At 33.3% G+C, this 21,673-nt stretch overlaps 1 protein-coding gene across 1 annotated transcript in view; it reads right to left on the reverse strand.

Moving 5' to 3' along the window:
* The window catches only part of LOC143073640 (succinate--CoA ligase [ADP/GDP-forming] subunit alpha, mitochondrial-like), a 31,583-nt gene extending 29,913 nt beyond the window's left edge, over positions 1-1,670 (reverse strand). Inside the window, exons 1-2 of the mRNA XM_076249326.1 lie at positions 1,513-1,670; positions 134-237 (exon numbers count right to left, since the gene is read on the reverse strand). Coding sequence (XP_076105441.1) covers positions 134-237; positions 1,513-1,549 — 141 coding nt within the window. The 5' untranslated portion in view covers positions 1,550-1,670. The remainder of the gene's footprint in view (positions 1-133; positions 238-1,512) is intronic.
* Between the last annotated feature and the right edge of the window lie 20,003 nt (positions 1,671-21,673).

The raw sequence follows: 21,673 nt of genomic DNA on the forward strand, positions 1-21,673 counted from the left end.
CCAGCCAGATAATAATAGTGGCACATATTTCAGCATTTATTGGGTAGAACATAAATCTAGGGTGCTCGCATAAAGCAGCTTAACTGCTTAATAACTTGATGTATGATGAAATACAAATTGAAGATAGTTGTACCTGTTTGCCCGTAAATCCTTGGCATATGACTTTTGTATTTTTGTTGACCAGCAGGTTAGGTCGTGAGTTGGTATAACAGTGTCTGATTCCTACTCTGCCAATAGCTGTATAAAGATAAAATATAAATCAAACTGCCATCTTCTGTTGAATTACCTAGATAGTGGATAGTTAGAATATACATCTTTAGTTAGAATATACATCTTTAACAAATGGTGATTCATATCAGTGTATCGATATCCCAATGGGAAACTTTGTCTCACTGACAAAATGGCAGACAAACACCAAATTAGCCAGACGGAAATTTTAAAAATTCTAGTTGACATGAAAATAGTAGAAAGGATCAAATTTCTAAAAAAAAACTAAAACAGTTTAACACCAACAGAATTATGGAATATTACTAAAGTTTGTTACTGTACATGTTCTATAATACATTGTATATTGCAAATAAAATTAAAATGGAAATCAATGCATTTATCACTTAAATAACAACAGTGCCTTTTCTTGTTACATTCGATGATTCTTTATTGTATTTCTTCAACAAAGTTCTTTTAAGTCTTGGTCACATTTAAATTTTCGTTAAATATCAATAAATATTCAATTAATGATTCGTATTATCATTGAATTTGTTGTGGAAAACATTTTTGATTTTTTTTTTTAGGATTTCTAACAACCAATGATCAAAATGGCAATTTCTTAACCAGTGGCATATCCAGAGAACGGTTCAGGGTTGTTTTTTTTTTTTGCCCTGAAATTTGGGAAATAAAAATTTAAAAAAAACTTTTTTTAAATTGGTAATTACAACAATAAACACCACACAATGTCAATGTGCATCAGCAACTCATTTTTTCATTTTATTCCTTTTGCATGTGCAGATTTTAGGAGACATCCAATATAAGGTTTACCTATTTGTCCTCATTTATGAAGCTAATGAAGAATCCTTTTTTTTTATTACAAAACATGTATATTATACAAAAAAAAAAGGGATTTACTAATCTTATCTATCTCTAAAAATAAGCCATGATGATGATCATGATCATGACCTTCTAAATAAAACAAATAATTCAGTTTAGAAAAAAAATCTATAATGTATAATTATATATTTCAATAGCTACTTATATATGTGTAGTTCTTCTTCTTTCGCAGGTAACATTTGCCTAATATTACACGATTCTGTGTATAATATCACTTATGAGGGTCTTCACCACCCTTGGAACAGAGAAATTATTTGATTTCTACGATTTTCACAAGTGTCTGTGATGTTTAACTCCAGCATGATCAAACACAATGCCAGTTTTCGTATTGACTTCACAACACATGTTTAAGAAAAGATTTTCTATAAGATGAAACATGAACAGGAGGAGATTAATTATGTTATTTACCAGAAACTTTGCCAAGGACTTTTCTGGCAGTCGACATCGTGAAAAACCGGAAGCTAGTAAAGCTAAATAAAATTTTCTGTACACCGGATTAGTGATGTTCTGATTTCGGATTCTATTTTAGAACTTCTGCCAGCCTCGCCTACAAACGCAAGTGGATAGTAGGGACTGGCCTTTATCCGACTGATTTTTTCCGTGTATAATTCCACAAACTAAAAGCAGTATTCTAATATGACGTGCTTTGTATACAAACCCATGCTCGAAATCCAATAAAATTTGTCAGTTGCAAATGCGTATATTGGATAGCAGTGGCGGATCCCGAGAGGGCGTAGAGGGTGTACGCCCCCCTTTGCTCGGGCTTTTTTTTTTTTTTTTTTGGTAAAATGATTAATCAAACTAGACTTCGTGAACTTTGTTATTTCCCGTGTACTGTAGTATTTAATTTTTATGCGACAATTCTGTACTTATAAAGATATTTTTCGCTGAGATTTACTGATTGTCAAAGTCATGTCATTCTCTATAGTGGAGTTGAACAGTGCGTCGAAAAAAACGTCGCTTAGTCATTTTGAAATTCAAATTACAGTAACACATTGTTTAGGCTGAAGATGACAATCTTGACAACTTCAAAGCGACACAGGATTGAGCAAGAACGTATTAACTTCTATTTCACTATTCCACTGGCCAAACAATCTATAGACTATTACACTCACATGAAAAAAAGTTCCACGGCAATATTATTTACCTACGAAAACATGTTTAGCCCCAAACGCCCCAGCCAATTTTAAAATAACATAGCTGAATAATGATCCCCAGTAAGTAAAAGCTCTAGATATATTTAAAGTCTAAGGTACGAACCATTTGATTTGAGTAGACAGTCTGAGATATTTGAGAGAAAGAAAAAAAAAAATAACTGATTTTTGCCTTAAACAAATATTCTAGCTGTATCTGGATTGACAACAATAATCATGTCCACCACTGTTTTTGCTATTAGAAACGAAAATTTCTAACAGAATTATTTAGCATTAAATGAACATGATGAATAAAAACGGGCATTTTTTTGGTGGAAGGGGTTTGCATGCCTGAACGGAATGTCTGTTTCGCCGAACTTATATATTAAATACTTTTTTTCAAGACCAGACTGCAACCTGCCTGATGGGTGTGGCCTTTATGTCTCCATTTGTCGACCGTCATTCATAAATTCGTTGTCATTTCAGACTGATTCTTAGCCTTTGGTTGATTTGGAACCCCTCACTTCCCTTAATGTTGTTGGGTGAAACATATCAACCAAACATTTATATAAGAAATTGCTTGCTTGTCTTTTTTAACTTGTGCCGGCCGTATTGTAAATTTCATTGAATACCCCGGCGTATATCTTGTTTACAACAAGAAATCTGTGAAGTTATGATAACTTAACTTACAACAAAGCAGCGAGAATTTTCCATGTCTATTTTCTATTGACAAGTCCCAAATCAAATTTATCAGTTCATAGCTTTGGATCCATACTTTCATTTTATGATAGACAATTAATAGAGACGGAATACAGCATCGAAAATATCCAACCCTTACACTTTACAGTAACTTCAAAATATACATGCCACACGCCAGTAACCATCTGAAAAGTGCATATTACACTTATTTTATGTTTTTTGCCCCAAAAAGGTCCCAAAAAATTTTCGCCTCGCTCCGCTCGGCGATCTTTCAAAACTTCGCTCCCCATTCCAAAATCCTGGATATTGAATACCCTGGAAAATGATTTCACTTTTAAACTCTTAAATGATGCACATGTTGTTACCAGGTGCGTAGCTACGTTAACGTCAAAACGCACGGGCGTACACTTACATCAATCTTCATAAATTGTCATGAAACCTGGGCCGAAACTAGTACTACGTACTCCAGATCAAGAAAAAATATTTAAAGAAAATGTCGGATTTTTTTTCAAATCCTGTAATGGACTGATAAATGGATTCACTTTTTGCGGGGGTGGGGGGGGGGGATTCCTTGACAAAAAAAAAACAGGGTTCCACAAAACCCTTTATGATATCTAATATTGCACCTAAACATCTCTGAAGATTAATGTTCATTTGCAAAACTTGGAAATAGAAAGGTGATTTTGTTGGTTAATTGCTTTACCCTCACAGCTCTTTGAAAACATATTTAAAAGCTACTGGTTTTGACATTATCTCTGAATCCAATGACCATTATATTTCAAATTAACGAAAGGAATAATTTAACATAACAAATAAACCATTTAGATTCTAAAGTATGTTGATACTGATGAGTTTTTAATGACAGGAATGGTATTCATTCTCGATAACTCATTAGCTTCCTGGGGCCTCGCTCCCTAGATCTAATCCACTACCAAAAATTGTTTGACATGGATCAGTTTGGGTTCCTCAGACCCCTCACCAAGGTTCGGGCGTACACATACACATTACCTAGCTACTCCACTGGTTACTAATCCACATACAATGATTCGCAATTGACATATTTGACCTAGATAGGCGTTTTTTCAATAAAAACGTAAATTTTTGTCCCAGCCACTTTTAACAAAATGTGTTTGTTCTTAAGAAGTAATCTTTTGTGCAGTCAGTCCATTGAATTCAATGAGATTTGATATTTTTAAGCAAAGAAACATACTATTTTTAAAGGGATTAATAAGATATTGATTCCTGAATGGTTCTAAATAACCAAAAGGGCATGTCCCTAGACCCCTTGTTCATCACTCAAACTCTAAAATATTGTAAAAAAAAGGTAGAAATAATTTTATTTTTACTTTTAATAGAAGTTCTTTAATTATTCAAAATTATGTGTATAGCCAACAAAAGCTTTTAACAAAGGATTTTTAATTTTAGAAGGTGTGTCCCTGACAAAATGTCCACTACGAAACGAAGTCATTAAATTTTGCTAATAAACATGATAAACAGTTTTTTAAAATCAATGTTTGCAAGAGATATAAACATTAGGGTCTTACAAAAGAAGTGATGCTTTTAAAACGGCAGTTAAATTGTTGGCAAAAAATTTTGAGCACATCAAATGGACCAGAGTGATACCGTATTTCAGTTAATATTCACTACGAAACGGGTCAAATCTCCTTCAGTATCTGGTTTTAAAATTATGAAAAAAATGTCAGTGTACAGCTTAGTACGTGCTTTGGTGAATAGAACCATTCTTGTTACTATTGCAATATAGGGATTGTGGGGGGAAAATAAAACATGTGAATATGTCCACTACGAAACGGTCACGTACGTAACAAGTATGGGAGAAAAACGTTTCGTAGTGGACACTACCACTACCATGCAGTCGTTTTTAACCGGATTTTTGTGACAAAAATGTCGGTTATTGATTTGGGGATGTACGGCGGGCGGGCGGGCGGCAATCATATGTTGTCCGTGCATTAACTCATGAACCGTTCAACCAAAGCTTTTAAAATTTTAATATGTTATTACTGACAACTATACAAAGGTCAAGTTCAATAATGGCGATTTTGACTTTTACCGTTCAGGAGTTATGGTTCTTGAAAGATTGAAAAATGAAGTTTCCAGTCGTGTCCGTGCATTTACGCATGAACTGTTCTACCAAAGCTTCCCAAATTTTAATATGTTGTTACTGATGACAGAATGGAGGTCAAGTTCAATAATGACGATTTTGACTTTTACCGTTCAGGAGTTATGGTTCTTGAAAGATTGAAAAATGGAGTTTCCAGTCGTGTCCGTGCATTTATGCATGAACTGTTCTACCAAAGCTTCCGAAATTTTAATATGCTGTTACTGATGACAAAATGGAGGTCAAGTTCAATTATGACGATTTTGACTTTTTACCGTTCAGGAGTTATGGTTCTTGAAAGATTGAAAAATGGTGTTTCCCATCGTGTCCGTGCATTTTCTCATGAACCATCCAACCAAAGCTTTTGAAATTTTAATATCTTGTTACTGATGACAAAATAGAGGTCAAGTTCAATAATGACGATTTTGACTTTTACCGTTCAGGAGTTATGGTTCTTGAAAGATCGTAAAATGGTGTTTCCATTCACGTTGTTGCATTTACTCATGAACCATTCAATCTAAGCTTTTCAAATTTTAAAAATAAATCCGGTTTGCTGTCGTTGTGACAGCCTCTTGTTTAATCTTTTTTCAATTATATTTGTGTAAAACAAAAGAGTTAGTTTCATGTAATTTTTAGTATGTTTATTAGGATAGGATTGATGTCAACTACGAAACTTTTTGTCCACTACGAAACGGTTTTGTCCACTACAAAACAAGAGATCGATGTACCTTCATATGTGAAGTACTGTCTAATCTCATAAGTTATCGATTAAAATGGTTCTCCAATTCAGAAAAAAAGGGAGATTGTTCTAGTATATAAAGTAAAACTCTTCCCCTGTCTGGGATCCGTACAAAAAGCAACACATCACTCAGATTGAGCAGGTACAGCGTAAGGCAGCCAGGTTTGTCAAAAAGACAGATCACCTGGAGCAGTTTCAAATTTAATTAAATCATTGGAATGGGAAAATTTAGAAATAAGAGGGAAAAAAGCTGATTAACTATGCTATATAAAATAAATTGGTGGTTAGTTGAAGTTCCTAAGGACAATTTAACAATATCTGAAAGACGTACTAGGGGGAAACATAAATTTAGGCAAATATCAACAAATAAAGATTTCTTGAAATTTTCATTTTATCCTCGCACTATTTCGGACTGGAACTCACTACCTAAAGCAATAGGTATGTCTGACACCCTGGAATCCTTCAAAAGTGGCATATCCACTCTAACATTTGAAGGATCCACAACAACTTATTAAACTACAAAGCCACTGTACATAATGTATATATGTTATTGTTAACAATTTTTCTTTGTCATATTATTTATAAATTAAGTCCATATGTACATAGCACACAAATTTCGGGAAATTTTACAATCCTACCTAGGAGTCTACTCCCGTATTCGGAAGAAGAAGAAACAAACTAGAACGTCCATAAGGGACATTAAAATGCAATAAGATGTGCGTTTAGAAGCAGTTTCACTGTGGACAAATATCCCCTACGAATCAGAACATAAATTATGAAAATAATATCAATTTAAAGAGTATTTTTTTTTATATATGCAAACATGTCCATGATAGAGGTATTCAAAATAACCCTTGAAATAAAATTTTGGACAAGTTGATTTTTTTCCATTTTTTTATGTCTCAAAGGTAAAATCACAAAAATACTGAACTCAGAGGAAAATCAAATTCACACTTTTATTGAAAAACGCCCAGATACGGCAACGTTTCATCCAACTTGCTCAAAATTTGACCTCCAAAGTAGAAAACGTTAAATTATAACTTTTCTGTTATATTGTGACACGAATATTGTTATTGTTAATAAATGTGTTAATTTCTTTTACACTGATTTTAAATTTTACAATTACAACTTTGCATAATTTTAATTAAACTGTGGTTCGAACGAACTATTTAGATGAAAACTGTATATGGAAGTCAAGAGCCCACCCAAACTCTCTTAACTTGTACACATCGAAAATAGAAATTACTGTAAAAGTGTCCTAATCCGAATCGAAATATCACTCGGGCAAAAATAATCACGAATATAATGCCTACCCATGTTAAAACTTCAATAAAGTATAACTTGCATCAATTATTACTAGAGCCGATTAGTTGTTAATTCTCTAATTCTTAAATTACTCGCGAACAGCATTAAGAATAGATATTGACACAGAAATTCTTAGGTGTCTTAGGTAAATCCATTGCTAATTGAAGGCCAGGTTGAATTGTCCACAGACAAATATATTATTATCTGCAGTGGCAGTACGGGGCGCCGAATGGGGGACTTGGACTTTTTGTAATCAAAATATTGTCTTCACAAAAATAAACACAAAATTGAATTTTGTGACAAAATCTAAGTTTTGTATGCAAATAAGTTCTCAGTATCCAAACTAAACTAATTTGCATCCAAAGTTGACTTTTGTCGTCTACTTTTCAAATTAGGCAACAAAAGTAAAGTCTGTGGTACAAAAATGAATTTCCAGTGGACATTGTTACTGGACATTATCACAAAAGTAACAATGTCCACTGAAAGATAATTTTTGTATGAAAAAATTCAAATTTGTAGTAATACTATGCTTTTATTTTTTTTCCGTACAAAATTGAATCATTCGAGTACAAAACCACAAGAGTCCTGTTCGGTGCCCCGTAGTCACAGCCGTATTATTGAAAGGCAGCTAAACATAGTTTTGACAAGGGACAAACACACTGAGAAGAGAGAAGATATGCGCAATTAGTAGTTCTCGTAGTATCAGATGATTCTAAACAATTGACCTCTCTGCTGCTTACACGACTGACCCATATTTGCTCAGCACATGTCGATCCATATTTTTGAAAAGGGCCCGGAGGACTCCTTACAAAGTTTGAAGTCATAGTTGGAAAAGGTAAAAAGTCTGGATTAAGTATGAAGGATAAAACTTCTACGCTAAATCAATACATTTATACATATATGCAAAATAATGCACATTCAAAAATTAGAACCTTTCATATTATTTTTCAAGATCTTTTGCCATGACAAAAGTACAACAAATCAATCTTAACTCAATAGGGAACGATGTTTTGCAAGTCTGTGGCCAATCAACAGGGTAATAAGGACAAATATAAAGAGAACAACATGAAATACATTCATGATCCTCAGTTGGAAATGGTTATGTCGACTGTGTATAGTTGACAATACTCTATATGAAAAGATAGTCTGAAAACGTATTGTAAATTTATAAGCTACTACAGCTGTAAAAAGGAAATGTTATATTTGTTGTGTACTGAGACTATTATAACTATATATATATGTGGTATAGTAGTCTCAGTTGTGTAACATACTGAATATTGCGATTGCGAACCAGTCTATTTGAACTCTGTATTATTTGCAATCATACCACATATCCTTTTTCTTTAATGAGATTTGCCAAGTATAGTCAAAATCAAAAAGCAAGTATCATGATTTAGCACAAAAAACTGTTTTAAAAGCTGAAGTCTTGAGTTTGTTCAATTGATCTATCTTTGACGCTCAAATCTGAAATTTACCATTGTGATTTTTAAAACTGTTAACCGGACGTATTTCGTGATAAATATGCGAATATTATCCACTGATATTATTTATCTGTGTTTCTTTTAATTCTAAATCATTCGTTGTCAACTTTTTAACACTTTTATATCTATATAAATATGTATGCACATCACGACTAAACCATATATTGATATGAACACAAAAAAGGAAAAACAAACTTTTTTTAATCACTTTTTTAAATATTTTCTTTTTATAGTTTCTAAGATAGGAGGCAAACAAAGTAATGCATAGAAATTATTCATTCAATACTACTACATTATACGTATTCTTCATCTTGTAAAAATAGAAATGTATAAATTCGACCAGAACGTTAGCCATTGAATTTGTAGTCATTTGTGTTTAATTATCCTCGAGTCAACTGTCGAAACATTCGTCGGATAGTTCTTCCAGTATATCCTCTACTGTGTAACTATATTGAACTAGTCTATCTGTATTTCCTCTAGAAACATCTTTTGAATTGAAATTTTGATCACATTCCTCAGTGGGACTTCCCATTGAAAATATAGGTTTCTGGTGCTGTTCGTTTTGACTAGTCATAAGTAGAGGTACTGCTACACATGCATTTCTTCCGAACTTATTAGGTAAAAATTCCTTTATATCACTGTAACTCGAAACAGATTTCATTATTTTTGCTGCAGAATTCATTCTCTCCCGTTGTTCGAGAGTTCGACGCACGGAATCAATTCCTTTGACATAGACTATCGCTTGTCTGTCTAACTCGTCGTGGTCTGTTTGTTTACTTTTATAGAAATTAAACAAAAACACTAGAATCACTGAAAACCCGTACACCATGATAACCACGACGACAAACGTCAGAGCACCTGTAGAATCATAAGCATCTGTGATAGGAGTTTCGCCTGTGGTAGTCTCATCTGTGGTTATCCAGGAAAAGTTGTAAGGGACCATGTTTTAGATTGACTAAAGTCTATACTAAGTTCAAAATTTGGAATGCTAGGGATTTAATCTAAAGTTTACATTTTTGGTGTGCCAATGAAAATAATTTTTGTATAAATGCAATTACATGTACTTCGTAAGAATGTTCGTAATTAAATGGCATTATAAGTCAATTGTGTTTTAAAATTAAGCTTCTTATGTATGAAGTTATTATCGAATTAACATTCGTTTGAATGTACTTTGTATATTTGTATGCTTACAATATCGTGTAATAAACTATAAAACCTTTTGAAACTATCAGTTCAGGCATGCGTCATTTGATTAACAAATGTTTCACCAAAGTCTGTCTTAATTTATTATTATTGAAAGTATTTGCTAATTTATGATATTAAAAACCCTGATTGAAATAGATATGGTATTACGAATATATCTGATACGGAATTGCAAACACGCGGTTCAATCAGCATGCGCTCTTCTTTTGAATATTTTACTAGATACTGAAAAGTGAAACGGTTAAAAACAAATTTATCGTCAGATTATTTTAGAATGGAACCTTTGGTACAGTTATTGATATTTGTTAACGTTTATAGACAAATATGTTGTTCATATTCTTTTACGTGTTCTCTCCCTTTACGAGATACCACTGAGCTGAAATAATGCCCGTACTTGTGTTATAATAGGTGTATACTGCAAGCCCTCGATATCGGGTTTTCTGGCGGAAAGGGGTAAGGGGTCCAGGTATACGTTAAATAAAGTAACAGGAACACCGAAGTGGAACAAAAACAAACACCAACATACATAGACATTTTTTATGATAACAACTGCTATATTCCTTACTTGGTACGGTACATTTTAAAAACAAATGGTGGGTTGAACCTGGTTTAAAGGCTAACTAAACCTCCCGCTTTGTACAATGTTAAAAAATATCGCTAAAATGACAACATTACTTGACAGAAATACAGCACCAACACATGCAAGAAAATTCATAACAGAGAAACGTACAAACAAATAATAAAATAGTCGACACAACTAGCAAACTGCAGAACAGCAACGAACATATTTCATTCACGATAGACACAACAGGATGCCACAAACAGTGACGCGATAACTTAACTAACATGCAATCTCGAACTTTATAAAATTATTATTTATTACACATCCATGATAAAATCCTTAAAATTTTCTAGTCCAACCTTGGAGTTATTTTCTTACTATAAAAAATTAACGAAATGGTCTAAGGATATTCTTAGCAGTCAATACAAAACATTAGTCTAGGCAAAACAGACAAAAACTTACAGTCTGATTATCTTTTTTATTTAGATATACTGATTGAGCAACAACAAACCTACTATAAATCTGGGTGTGAAGAAACAGGCACGGTGGTCTCGAGGATCGTAATCGCATCAGAATCGTAGATAAGAAACAGTGACGGTGGTCTCGAGGATCGTAATCGCATCAGAATCGTAGATAAGAAACAGGCACGGTGGTCTCGAGGATCGCAATCGCATCAGAATCGTAGATAAAAAAAAAACCCAGTCGGGTCAAACTAAAGACCTTAAAAATTATTGGTATTTGCTGCTTCTCCGCCAACAACGCGACTCTAATGAGTAAGAGGAAATATTGGTCGTCTCGGATTCAGAATAATGTGTCCGTCTAGGGTGAAATGTCTTTCTGAGGACTTTTCCCTTGTGAACTAGCACTTTTTAAAATCCGGTTAATCGTCTGGGTCTAGTACAAAGCAGGGTTCATACTCCTATCGCAGTATCACAATCTCGTCCTAAATATGCATTATTTTTTATTTTTCTTAAATGGAATACGTCTTTAATAGGGATGTCAAAAGATCTGAAATTTTATACTCTTACTCGGATAAATCTTTTACGTCCATTGAAAAGTTTTGATAAATGAATAATGGACCACCGTTCCTGATTTGATAAAATTTCATATAGCAATTAAAGGTTGTGTGTTTATGAACAAAATCAGAAATATTATATTAAAACCACCAAAATGTCCAAATAAAGGCAACAGTGGTATACCGCTGTTCGAAATTCATAAATAGATTGAGAAAAAAACAAATCCGGGTTACAAACTAAAACTGAGGGAATCACATCAAATGGGGAGAACTACGACACAACAGAAACACATCACTAAAATGTAACTCACACAGAAACGAATTATAATATAACAATGGCCATTTTCCTGACTTGGCACAGGACATTTTTTTTACCTGGTTTTGTGGCTAGCCAAACATCCCGCTTTTATGGCAATGTTAAATATAGAATTGAAATGACAACATCATATAACAGGACTACAATACAAATAAATGGGAGAGCACATAGGACAGAGAAACACACGAATAATAGCTATCAAAAGGTACCAGGTCCACAATCCAACACGCCAGACGCGCGCCTCGTCTTGTCTCATAATTTGCCAACGAAATATTGTACTTCAAATTACTTATACGAAACGAAATTTAATTATAAATTAAACAATGACAGAGTTTCAAATAAACATTGATTACATTCAATGTACACATATCAATCACGCTTATAAAAAAGTCTTGATTAATTAACAAAATTAACTTTACGGCTATTGAGTTATTAATTCATGAAAGTGTTAATCCATGAACAAATCAGTTGCGTTTGGTTCACCGCACGGCACTTTGATTTTGTTCTTGTTCAGCGACATGATCTGATCAACATGCCTTTCTAAGTTTTGTTACCACAGTCTTGCACAAGAAAAAAAAAATCTTGGAAGGAACAGACTATGCTGGTACTGCTCAAACACGTTTTGCTATTATAGATGACGTAAACTAAATTATAACTCATAGTAGTCACAGGATAAACGTGTAATAGATATCATTTTCATAAAGGTGATATATTCCAAGATTTATAAAAGGCAAACGAGTATCCGAGTACTAAACCGTTACTCGAGTACTCGGCCTTCCGAGAGAGTACCTGAGTACTCGAATACTCGTTGCCATCCCTAGTCTTTAATCATATTGATAATTTTACTGTGTCCTTGACAAGTACCTTTTAACCATTGATTTATAAGTTATCATTAGTTTCATACATCTTTCTATTGCTAAGATGCCTGAATACACAGGGGCGGATGCAGGAATTTTCGAAAGGGGGGGTGCTAACCCAGGGCAAAGGGGGGGTGCAGGGGGTGCAAAACATATGTCCCGATACAAATGCATTGATCGGCAAAAATAAAGGGGGGGTGCGCACCCCCGGAACCCCCCCCCCCCCCCTGGATCCGCCACTGATACATAAAAATGTTGATGACTTGAAAAACAAGGAAATTGCTTTGACCTTAAAATTTCACGAAAATTGCACAGTACAACTAATTGACAACCTGGTGCAAAAAGACATAACACATGGCATGCTTTCGAATGATGTGAAATTTATGGTTTCTAACATTGTCATTTTACTGTAAAGTTTGTCAGTTCTCATTAACGTGAAGATTACAGAAGAATAATTTATATTTCTACCTAGAAATGAAATGCTGTAGGATCCGATTAACACAGAATAAGAAAGAGAATTAGAAATTAATTTACATTAGATAACTGTAAATCTAATAAAAAAAACCTCTTATGAAACTACTTGAATCTGAGCTATTAAAAAATCTACTAATAAAATATGATTTATAGTAACATCCTGCAGGATACATAAGAGTCGTATATTCATATGATATGTCCTTATATTAGTATATTGTAGAATTTACATTCAGCATCCATATATTTTCCTTCATCGGAGAAACTTGCAATGTTACACAGGGAAAATAGCATCCGTTCCGACCATTCTTTCCGCTCATCAATTTGGAGGGTTTGACGATGGTTAAAGTTCTCACGGGAAATATGGTACTAATAATACTATATCATTTGCGTACAATGTATGCTAATTCATACTGAAGAAAGTTTATATTTTTAAAAGCATATTCATTGTGTACTCTGAAAAATGTAGCACAGTATTTAAGTTTGCAGCTTACTTTTTTTTTCGCCATATACCCGGTATTAACTATGTCAAGCATTTTCAACAAAAACAGTTCCTTAGGATCAAATAATTTGTACTAACCACATTAAAAAGGGTGGACGGTTACAAGAATTTCGACTGCCATTCTCTTAGCTTATAGGAAATTGAGTGTACTCTCTGATAATTTGATACTTTATTTCATGTCTTCTTTTATTACATACACATTGTTGGCCTCTGCTGTTGTCTGCTCCGGTTTGGTCGGGTTGTTGTCTTTTTGAGACATTCCCCATTTCCATTCTCTATTTTATTAATTTTCAATCACTGTCTTTGCTCACACAAAAAATATCGTTGAAATTTAATTAGATCCTAACTTACTTACAAACGAACACTATAAAGTTGACATAGTTCTAAAAGTAAAAATCGGGTTTTACTTGTTTTGGAAATTACAAGATGGGTATCACTGATGAAGGAGGAAATGGATCAATTTTATGATAAATATTTGTAAAGGATTTGTTTGCTTGAGTTTTCCCCGAGTTACCATTACATAATTTGAACTGAAAATACAGAATACAGATATTAATAGTCCAGTCTGCTTTATAGTCTGACGGACATCTAAAATTTTAGAGTGAGAGTATATAAAAAAAACTACACATAATATTTCTATTTTTCAATAGTGAACTTTCCCATCTATTTATCCATAATTTTACACGATGATATAATATAATATATCCATCGAATATCTATATCACAGATGACCATTGATGTGTGGAACATGTCATAACAACCACAATCCCGCCCTCTTTTGTTTGATTGTGACAATAACGAATGCAGCTATATTGTATTAATCAATAATTGTCTCGAACAACACGTTGTGTGCTATATAGTGTTGGAATATAAACCGGTTAACCTTCTTTAGCATCTGAATTGAATTCTCTGTTATTATAAAAAAAGAAGATGTGGTATGATTGCCAACTGTCCACAAGAGACCAAAATGACACAGACATTAACAACTATAGGTCACCGTACGGCCTTCAACAATAAGCAAAGCCAATACCGCATAGTCAGCTATAAAAGGCCCCGATAAGATAATGTAAAACAATTCAAACGAGAAAACCAACGGCCTTTTTTATATAAAAAAATGAACGAAAAACAAATATGTAACACATAAACAAACGACACGAAAAACAAATATGTAACACATAAACAAACGACACCACTGAATTACAGGCTCCTGATTGCATGGTTGGATTCGTGATGCCTGCTTTTAGTTTTTGTTTTGTTGCATGCCTACTGTTAGACTTTTTCGGTTTTTTTTCATTCGATCAAGTTATTGTGTTTTTTTTTCTTGTTTCGTCTTTTGATTGCCACTTTGTTTGATCTTTTGATTTTGCCATTTAAGGATAGGGACTTTCCTTTTTGAATGTTCATTGGAATTCAGTATTTTTATAATTTAACTTTTTGGTACCTGATATCCCTTTTAATGCTTTTTGAATTTATATGAAAATGAACGTATATATAAAGAAATAATAACATAAACGGTACCAATTGTTTTGCACCAGACGCGCATTTCGACAATCGACGTCTCGTCAGTGATTCTCGAGGACAAAAAAAACATATGATTTAAACTTGCAGCGGATCTTTCATAATATGAAATCCAATTATTGTTAAAGTGTAAGCACTTTTGTAAAAAACATAATAGATAGCTTGCCATTCAATACTTTTATCTATGATGAGTTTATTTACTACCACTGCTGGTGGAGATTTATTTTCCCGAGGGTATCACCAGCCTAGTAGTCAGCACTTTTGTACTGACATGAATTATCATTGATATGGTTATATTTATAAATTAACTGTTTACAAAATTTTGAATTTTTGAATTACTAAGGCTGTTCTACCTCAGGCATAGATTACCTTAGCTGTATTTGGCAAAACTTTTAGGAATTTTGGTCCTGAATGCTCTTCAACTTCGTACTAGATTTGGCATTTTTAACTTTTTTTTTGATTCGAGCGGCACTGATGAGTCTTTTGTAGACGAAACGCGCGTCTGGCGTATATACAAAATCTAGTCTGCTATCTATGATGAGTTTATTTAAAGCTTCCATTATAAGAGTAAACAAGAAGTACCATATGAAATTAAATGTGATCTGAATGTAAATGAGACAACTAGCCATAAAAGTTCAAAGATCTTCAAATGAGATGAATAAATGTTATCATAGCTTCTTGCCTTCAATGTATTTTAAATGCATCATATGATGAAACATATGCGATTCAAACACGTTTTCTGTATTTTTCCTTTCAAACTGTTTGTCTTTTAAAAAAAAAAACTGTGTTTCTACGAGATTCATATCGCAACAAACGTTGATTCGCTCAAACAAAATGTGTAATAGCTTTCTGTTTTGTGATTATGAACATATATTTATGGCGTCTATTTCATATGGCTTCTGATAATTCTTTGTCATAAACTTCCGTGTGGCATTATATAATTGTATTATTTGGTTAAAAAACTATTGATTCTAAAAATGTATCTTGTCCCCTCCCTGTCAACAGGCAACCCATCACGAGGATCTTCCTTATCCTACACGTCTTCACAACATGACAAAAACATTTAACAATAGTCTCAAAACTGAACGGTTTGATACATTAACAAAAGTTCGATCATGTTATTCTAAAGGCTCATGGCTAATAACATATAATTTTGGATAACAAAAATATCTTTTTATTACATAACAGTTAAGCTAAATATGAGGAAAAAAAACCAAAAAGACAAACATGTCCATAAAACACTACATTGACAAATAATGGCTGAACGAAACGAACCCCAGATAATAGTGACTGTTTTCATTGCTTTTAGGGCATACATGTAGCTCTTGCGTCTGGGACCCTCACAACAAAAATTAAATCCATCAAATTCAGATAGTCCAGCGAAGAGCTGCTCGCTTTATATGTAACAGATACCACAATACCAGCTCTGTCTCAAATATACTTGAACACCTACATTGGCCTAAATTACAATTGAGACGAATACTAACGAGACGAGTGGGTTTCTATAAAATCATACACAAACATGTAGAAATCTACCTTAAAGATATTCTTTTTGATTTCAGACAGTATAATAAGACATAAACATACCAATCAATATAAAAAAAATCAAACCAACAAAGATTCTTACAAATTTTCATTCTATCCGCACACAATAGTACAATGGAACATTTTTCCTACATCAGCAATGCTTTGTGCAACAGTTGACGGCTTCAAAGAGCAGATTTTTCTATCTGCTCTTTCGAAAATATTCTAATTACTTCATAAAATGTACATAGTTTTACAAAGAAATATTCATAGGATAACCATCCACAATTTTCTTGAAATAAAATCACTGTTATATTTTTGATTTATTTTTTTCTGTTCACCAACGCAATATAACGTAGTATTACTGATAAGTTTATTTCTTTTAAATTGAAAATAAGCCACGCATGCAACGGCATGTATAGTCAAAGTTGTGACTGAGTGCGGAAATACAAAGATAGATAGATAGAAGGGGATTACATCTAATAACTTAACTGTAATGTTTGCTATTTCCCTCTAAATAAAAGTCTAGCATTAGACAGTCTAAAGAATGTTTTGGTTTATCTTTTGAATATATGGTCAAAATCCTGTTCCATGTTCCCTATTTTATATAAAAAAAAAACGAATGATTACTGCTATTATGAAATCATTTGTTAGCAAATAATGTGAATTACATATGTAATCAATGATTGGAGGAATGATTTAAGGTTAACCGGATTTTCTATCTATTTTCTCTCTGTATGATATATGTGAAATGAATAGATATAATAATTGTACATTCGTGTTCGTCTCCAAGAAAGAAATTGATACTGACGCAGTTAATAAATACATATTAAGTTCATATGCACCAACATCACAGTTTGAACATTTCATATAACCATTCAGTAAATAGATGATATTGAAAAGCAAGACAGGTTTCTGTGAACGCTTTCACATTTTCACAGCACTTGGCTGAAATCGCTGATAGTAACAGTTCCCGAGGGTATCAGCATCTCTGTAGTCGTAACTAACATGATTTATAATTAACCTTGCTCCAAGTGCCCGTTTACAATTAAGTTATTATTAAGAACCTAAGGTGTCAACTCCCTAAAGCAAAGTTGATTTTAGATAAATTTGGTTATTTTATTTAGGACTTTATCTTCAACTGTTTCAGTTCTTATTAATCATTCGCTTTTAAGTGTTCGGACGCCTGTAATTTATAAAGAGTTGTTATAAGTTTTGTCAAACATTCACATTATTTTTAAAAGACGTTATCATTATCTTATCTCACAATAAATGAGTGGGTAAAGTAATACAATAAAAAAGGATAAACAGATAGGGCCAAAATTACTCGATCACATTATCTCCTTTTCCAATGTTGATTAAATTTTTTAGTCCTGTCTTACACAAAAAAATCTATTTGTACCTGCATTGAGATGATTTAGGTTGTCTTGTCTGATAGGTTTTATTTCGTTAATGGTGAAGTAGTCTGAATCGGTGCTGATGATGATTCTAGACGTTTCTTACAAACAAACGCTCTGAAACAAACGTAAAGTAATTATAGCGATTAATTTATGGGTTCAAAAGTTGAAACTAGAATAGAACCGTCTAAAAAATAAATAACAATACTACAGAACTCCTACGAAAATTATCAATTGGCAAAATCAAGAGCTCAATGACATCAAAACAAATTGGAGAAAAATGAAAACAACAACGTTTTATAAATGTTATAAACAACTTCCATATTCCTGACGTCGTCCGCGCATTTCCTAATGTAGAAAGATACTTCAGTATGAGTTACATCTAGAACGGGAAAAGCATAACAAAAAATACCCCTGGAGTCTGTTTCATGTACCAAAATCCAGTTGCAATAATCACACTGCGATAAACAGTAGCAATGTCTTGAAGTTCTGCATTTTCCCTTATAAATCAATGTCCTGGTTCTATGTTGGATTCTCCTTGCTTGGTGCAGGTGGTCCCTGATACAACGTTGGTGACTTTGACAAGGTTTTAATCTTATTTCTTATAAAACATAGAAGAATCAGAGTCTGGGATTGTAATCAATTGTGTTTGTGACTACTATTTTAACTTTGGACATGCACTGCATGTGAAAAGTAAAATAATAAAAATACTGATTTCCGAGGAAAATTCAAAAACGGAGAGTCCCTAATCAAATGGCAAAATCAAATGATAAAACACATCAAACAAATTTCATATTCCTGACTTAAAACCAGGTTCAATCCACCATTTGCTACATATGAAAATTGCAAACAAATGTCATATTCCTGACTTGGTACAGGCATTTTCATATGTAGAAAATGGTGGATTGAACCTGGTTTTATAGCGCTAAACCTCTCACTTGTAGGACAGTCGCATCAATTTCAATTACAAAATGTCACAAATAGGGCTACAAAAACAACACGGACCCTACCTAAAATTAGAGGTGATTTTAGATGCTCTGAAAGGGGATGCATATCCTGCTCCACATGTGGCACCGTCGTGTTGCTCATGTTGTTACAAAGCGGCAAATAGTCTAACACGGTAGGTAACATTCGTGAAAAGGGAAGGGGAGTGTACGACATAAGGAACATATCCAATATTACTGTATAACGAATATTTCATCACGGTCAACTAGTTTAAAAATGAAAAGGTCACAGTTGAATAAAATTGAGAATGGAAATGGGGAATGTGTCAAAGAGACAACAACCCGACCAAATAAAAAACAACAGCAGAGGGTCACCAACAGGTCTTCAATGTAGCGAGAAATTCCCGCACCCGGAGGCGTCCTTCAGCTGGCCCCTAAACAAATATATACTAGTCCAGTGATAATGAACGCCATACTAATTTCCAAATTGTACACAAGAAACTAAAATTAAAATAATACAAGACTAACAAAGGCCAGAGGCTCCTGACTTGGGACAGGCGCAAAAATGCGGCGGGGTTAAACATGTTTGTGAGATCTCAACCCTCCCGCTATACCTCTAACCAATGTAGTAAAGTAAACGCATAACAATACGCACATTAAAATTCAGTTCAAGAGAAATCCGAGTCTGATGTCAGAAGATGTAACCAAAGAAAATAAACAAAATGACAATAATACATAAATAACAACAGACTACTAGCAGTTAACTGACATGCCAGCTCCAGACTTCAACTAAACTGACTGAAAGATTATGATTTCATCATATGAACATCAGGCACAATCCTTCCCGTTAGGGGTTTAGTATCATACCATCATAACATATTTGAAAAATATATACAAAAAAAAAAAATACATAGGTTTAAGCAACATTTTGAAAGCCATTAAACTTTGTGTCTTGTTTTGAAGAATTATTATATAACATGATACATGCGAATGGCAAGATACGCGTAATATCATATGAACAAACTGGTGACACTCCGTTTGGAAAAAGTAAAATAACAAAATAACCAAACTCCGAGGAAAATTCTAAACGGAAAGTCCCGAAGCAATGAAAAAATCAAAAGATCAAACACATCAAACGAATGGATAACAACTGTCATATTCCTGACTTGGTACTGTCTATTCTTATGAAGAAAATGCTAATTAAACCTGGTTTTATAGCTACCCAAACCATTCGCTTGTATTACAGTTGCATAAAATTCCATAATGTTGACAACGATATGTGTGTGAACAAGACAAACAGACTAAATAGTGCAAGCAACAAATTTCTTTCGACAACTTTAAATTAAATTGATTGGTCTATTCAAAATGGTCTATTATTTAATTTAATCTGTAATTGTTGTTGCCTTTGTGTTTCCGTTTAATATATTAAAGTATTACAAAAACTTCGATATGCTAGAATAAATTAGACTTGCTTTTCAAACATCACGAAAACAAAATGAATCTTTAAAGACTTGTGCAGGAACAAACATTGGATACTTTTATTCAAGCCCGAAAATTATGTCGATTTTTGTGAAAACCAGACGTACAGATTCTTGACGTATATCGGGAGCTTCAATATAGATGAAGTCAACCGTAGTATACTGCTGTTCAAAGGTAACATGCATTCAATTACAGCAAACATGTAATGTTTTGACTGAATTTGATGGCTTTAAATTACTGAACTCTTTACTATATTTACAGTTTAATTTAGGAGTTTAAAGAGATTTGCAATGAAAATGGCTTGATATATTAGAGCCGGGCTGGCATGCAAAAAAATATTCAAGGCTGATGCATTGCTAATCCCTTAAAATTTTTCAATTGTACTGTAAATGTTTTTTGTCATATACAAATTGATATACTTTTGCCTCGGTAGTTGATGGACGAGGGGCATCTGATTGATTTAGAGGATGGATGAAGCCAAATCGATCTGACTCGAAAGCTAAGAATGTTTTGTTGCAAAAAGCTAACACTCGGTATGCTCTGTCAGACATAAATAATTATATTTGTAAGTTCGGTTGACGACCTGTTTCAAGTTGACTCTTGTTCCTGAATACACATGAAACATTTGTCACTTGTAATCATGCAAACTTTTCGTGAATGTAAAATAAAGGCAACAGTAGTATACCGAAAGTCATAATTTTGACTCCAACATGTCCATTTTGTTGGGCGTATTACGTTTCCGTATTTTTAGCAAAATTCCAATTTCACGTTTCCGCATTTTTGTGCATTACTTTTCCAAAATGAATAGACACCACCTTTCCGCATGTTTACCTGTATTTCGCCTGTAAAAAATGGTAATAATGATATATAAGACTTTATTTTCGGTTTTTATCAGCAATAGCACCAGTTCGTAAAAATGACTGCGAACGATTTGAATTCGTATCCGAAGAGATTACGAGGTTAAACTTCATAAAGTCAGTTGGCTACAAGTTTTTAATTTCAATTGATATATAACCGTTTATGATCTGTATATATAAACTTTTAGTGTTGCACATTGACTTTTAATTGATATATGACAATCTATGATTTTTATAATTTTAAGTTGATGGTTTCATTTTAATCATAAAGACTTATCCTACTCGAAGTCCTACTTCCAACTCCCCGTTGGTGAGCAGGGGGTAACAGGTTTACCTGGAAAACGGAAGAGTCATACATTAAAAATTAAAATGAGAAAACGTAAATAGCCTTTTCTTTAACAAAATCAATGCAAAAACAATGCGAAGATACTATAAAAATGCGGAAACTTAG

The sequence above is a fragment of the Mytilus galloprovincialis genome, chromosome 4 (genome assembly GCF_965363235.1).
Source record: "Mytilus galloprovincialis chromosome 4, xbMytGall1.hap1.1, whole genome shotgun sequence".
NCBI classification, from domain to species: domain Eukaryota; kingdom Metazoa; phylum Mollusca; class Bivalvia; order Mytilida; family Mytilidae; genus Mytilus; species Mytilus galloprovincialis.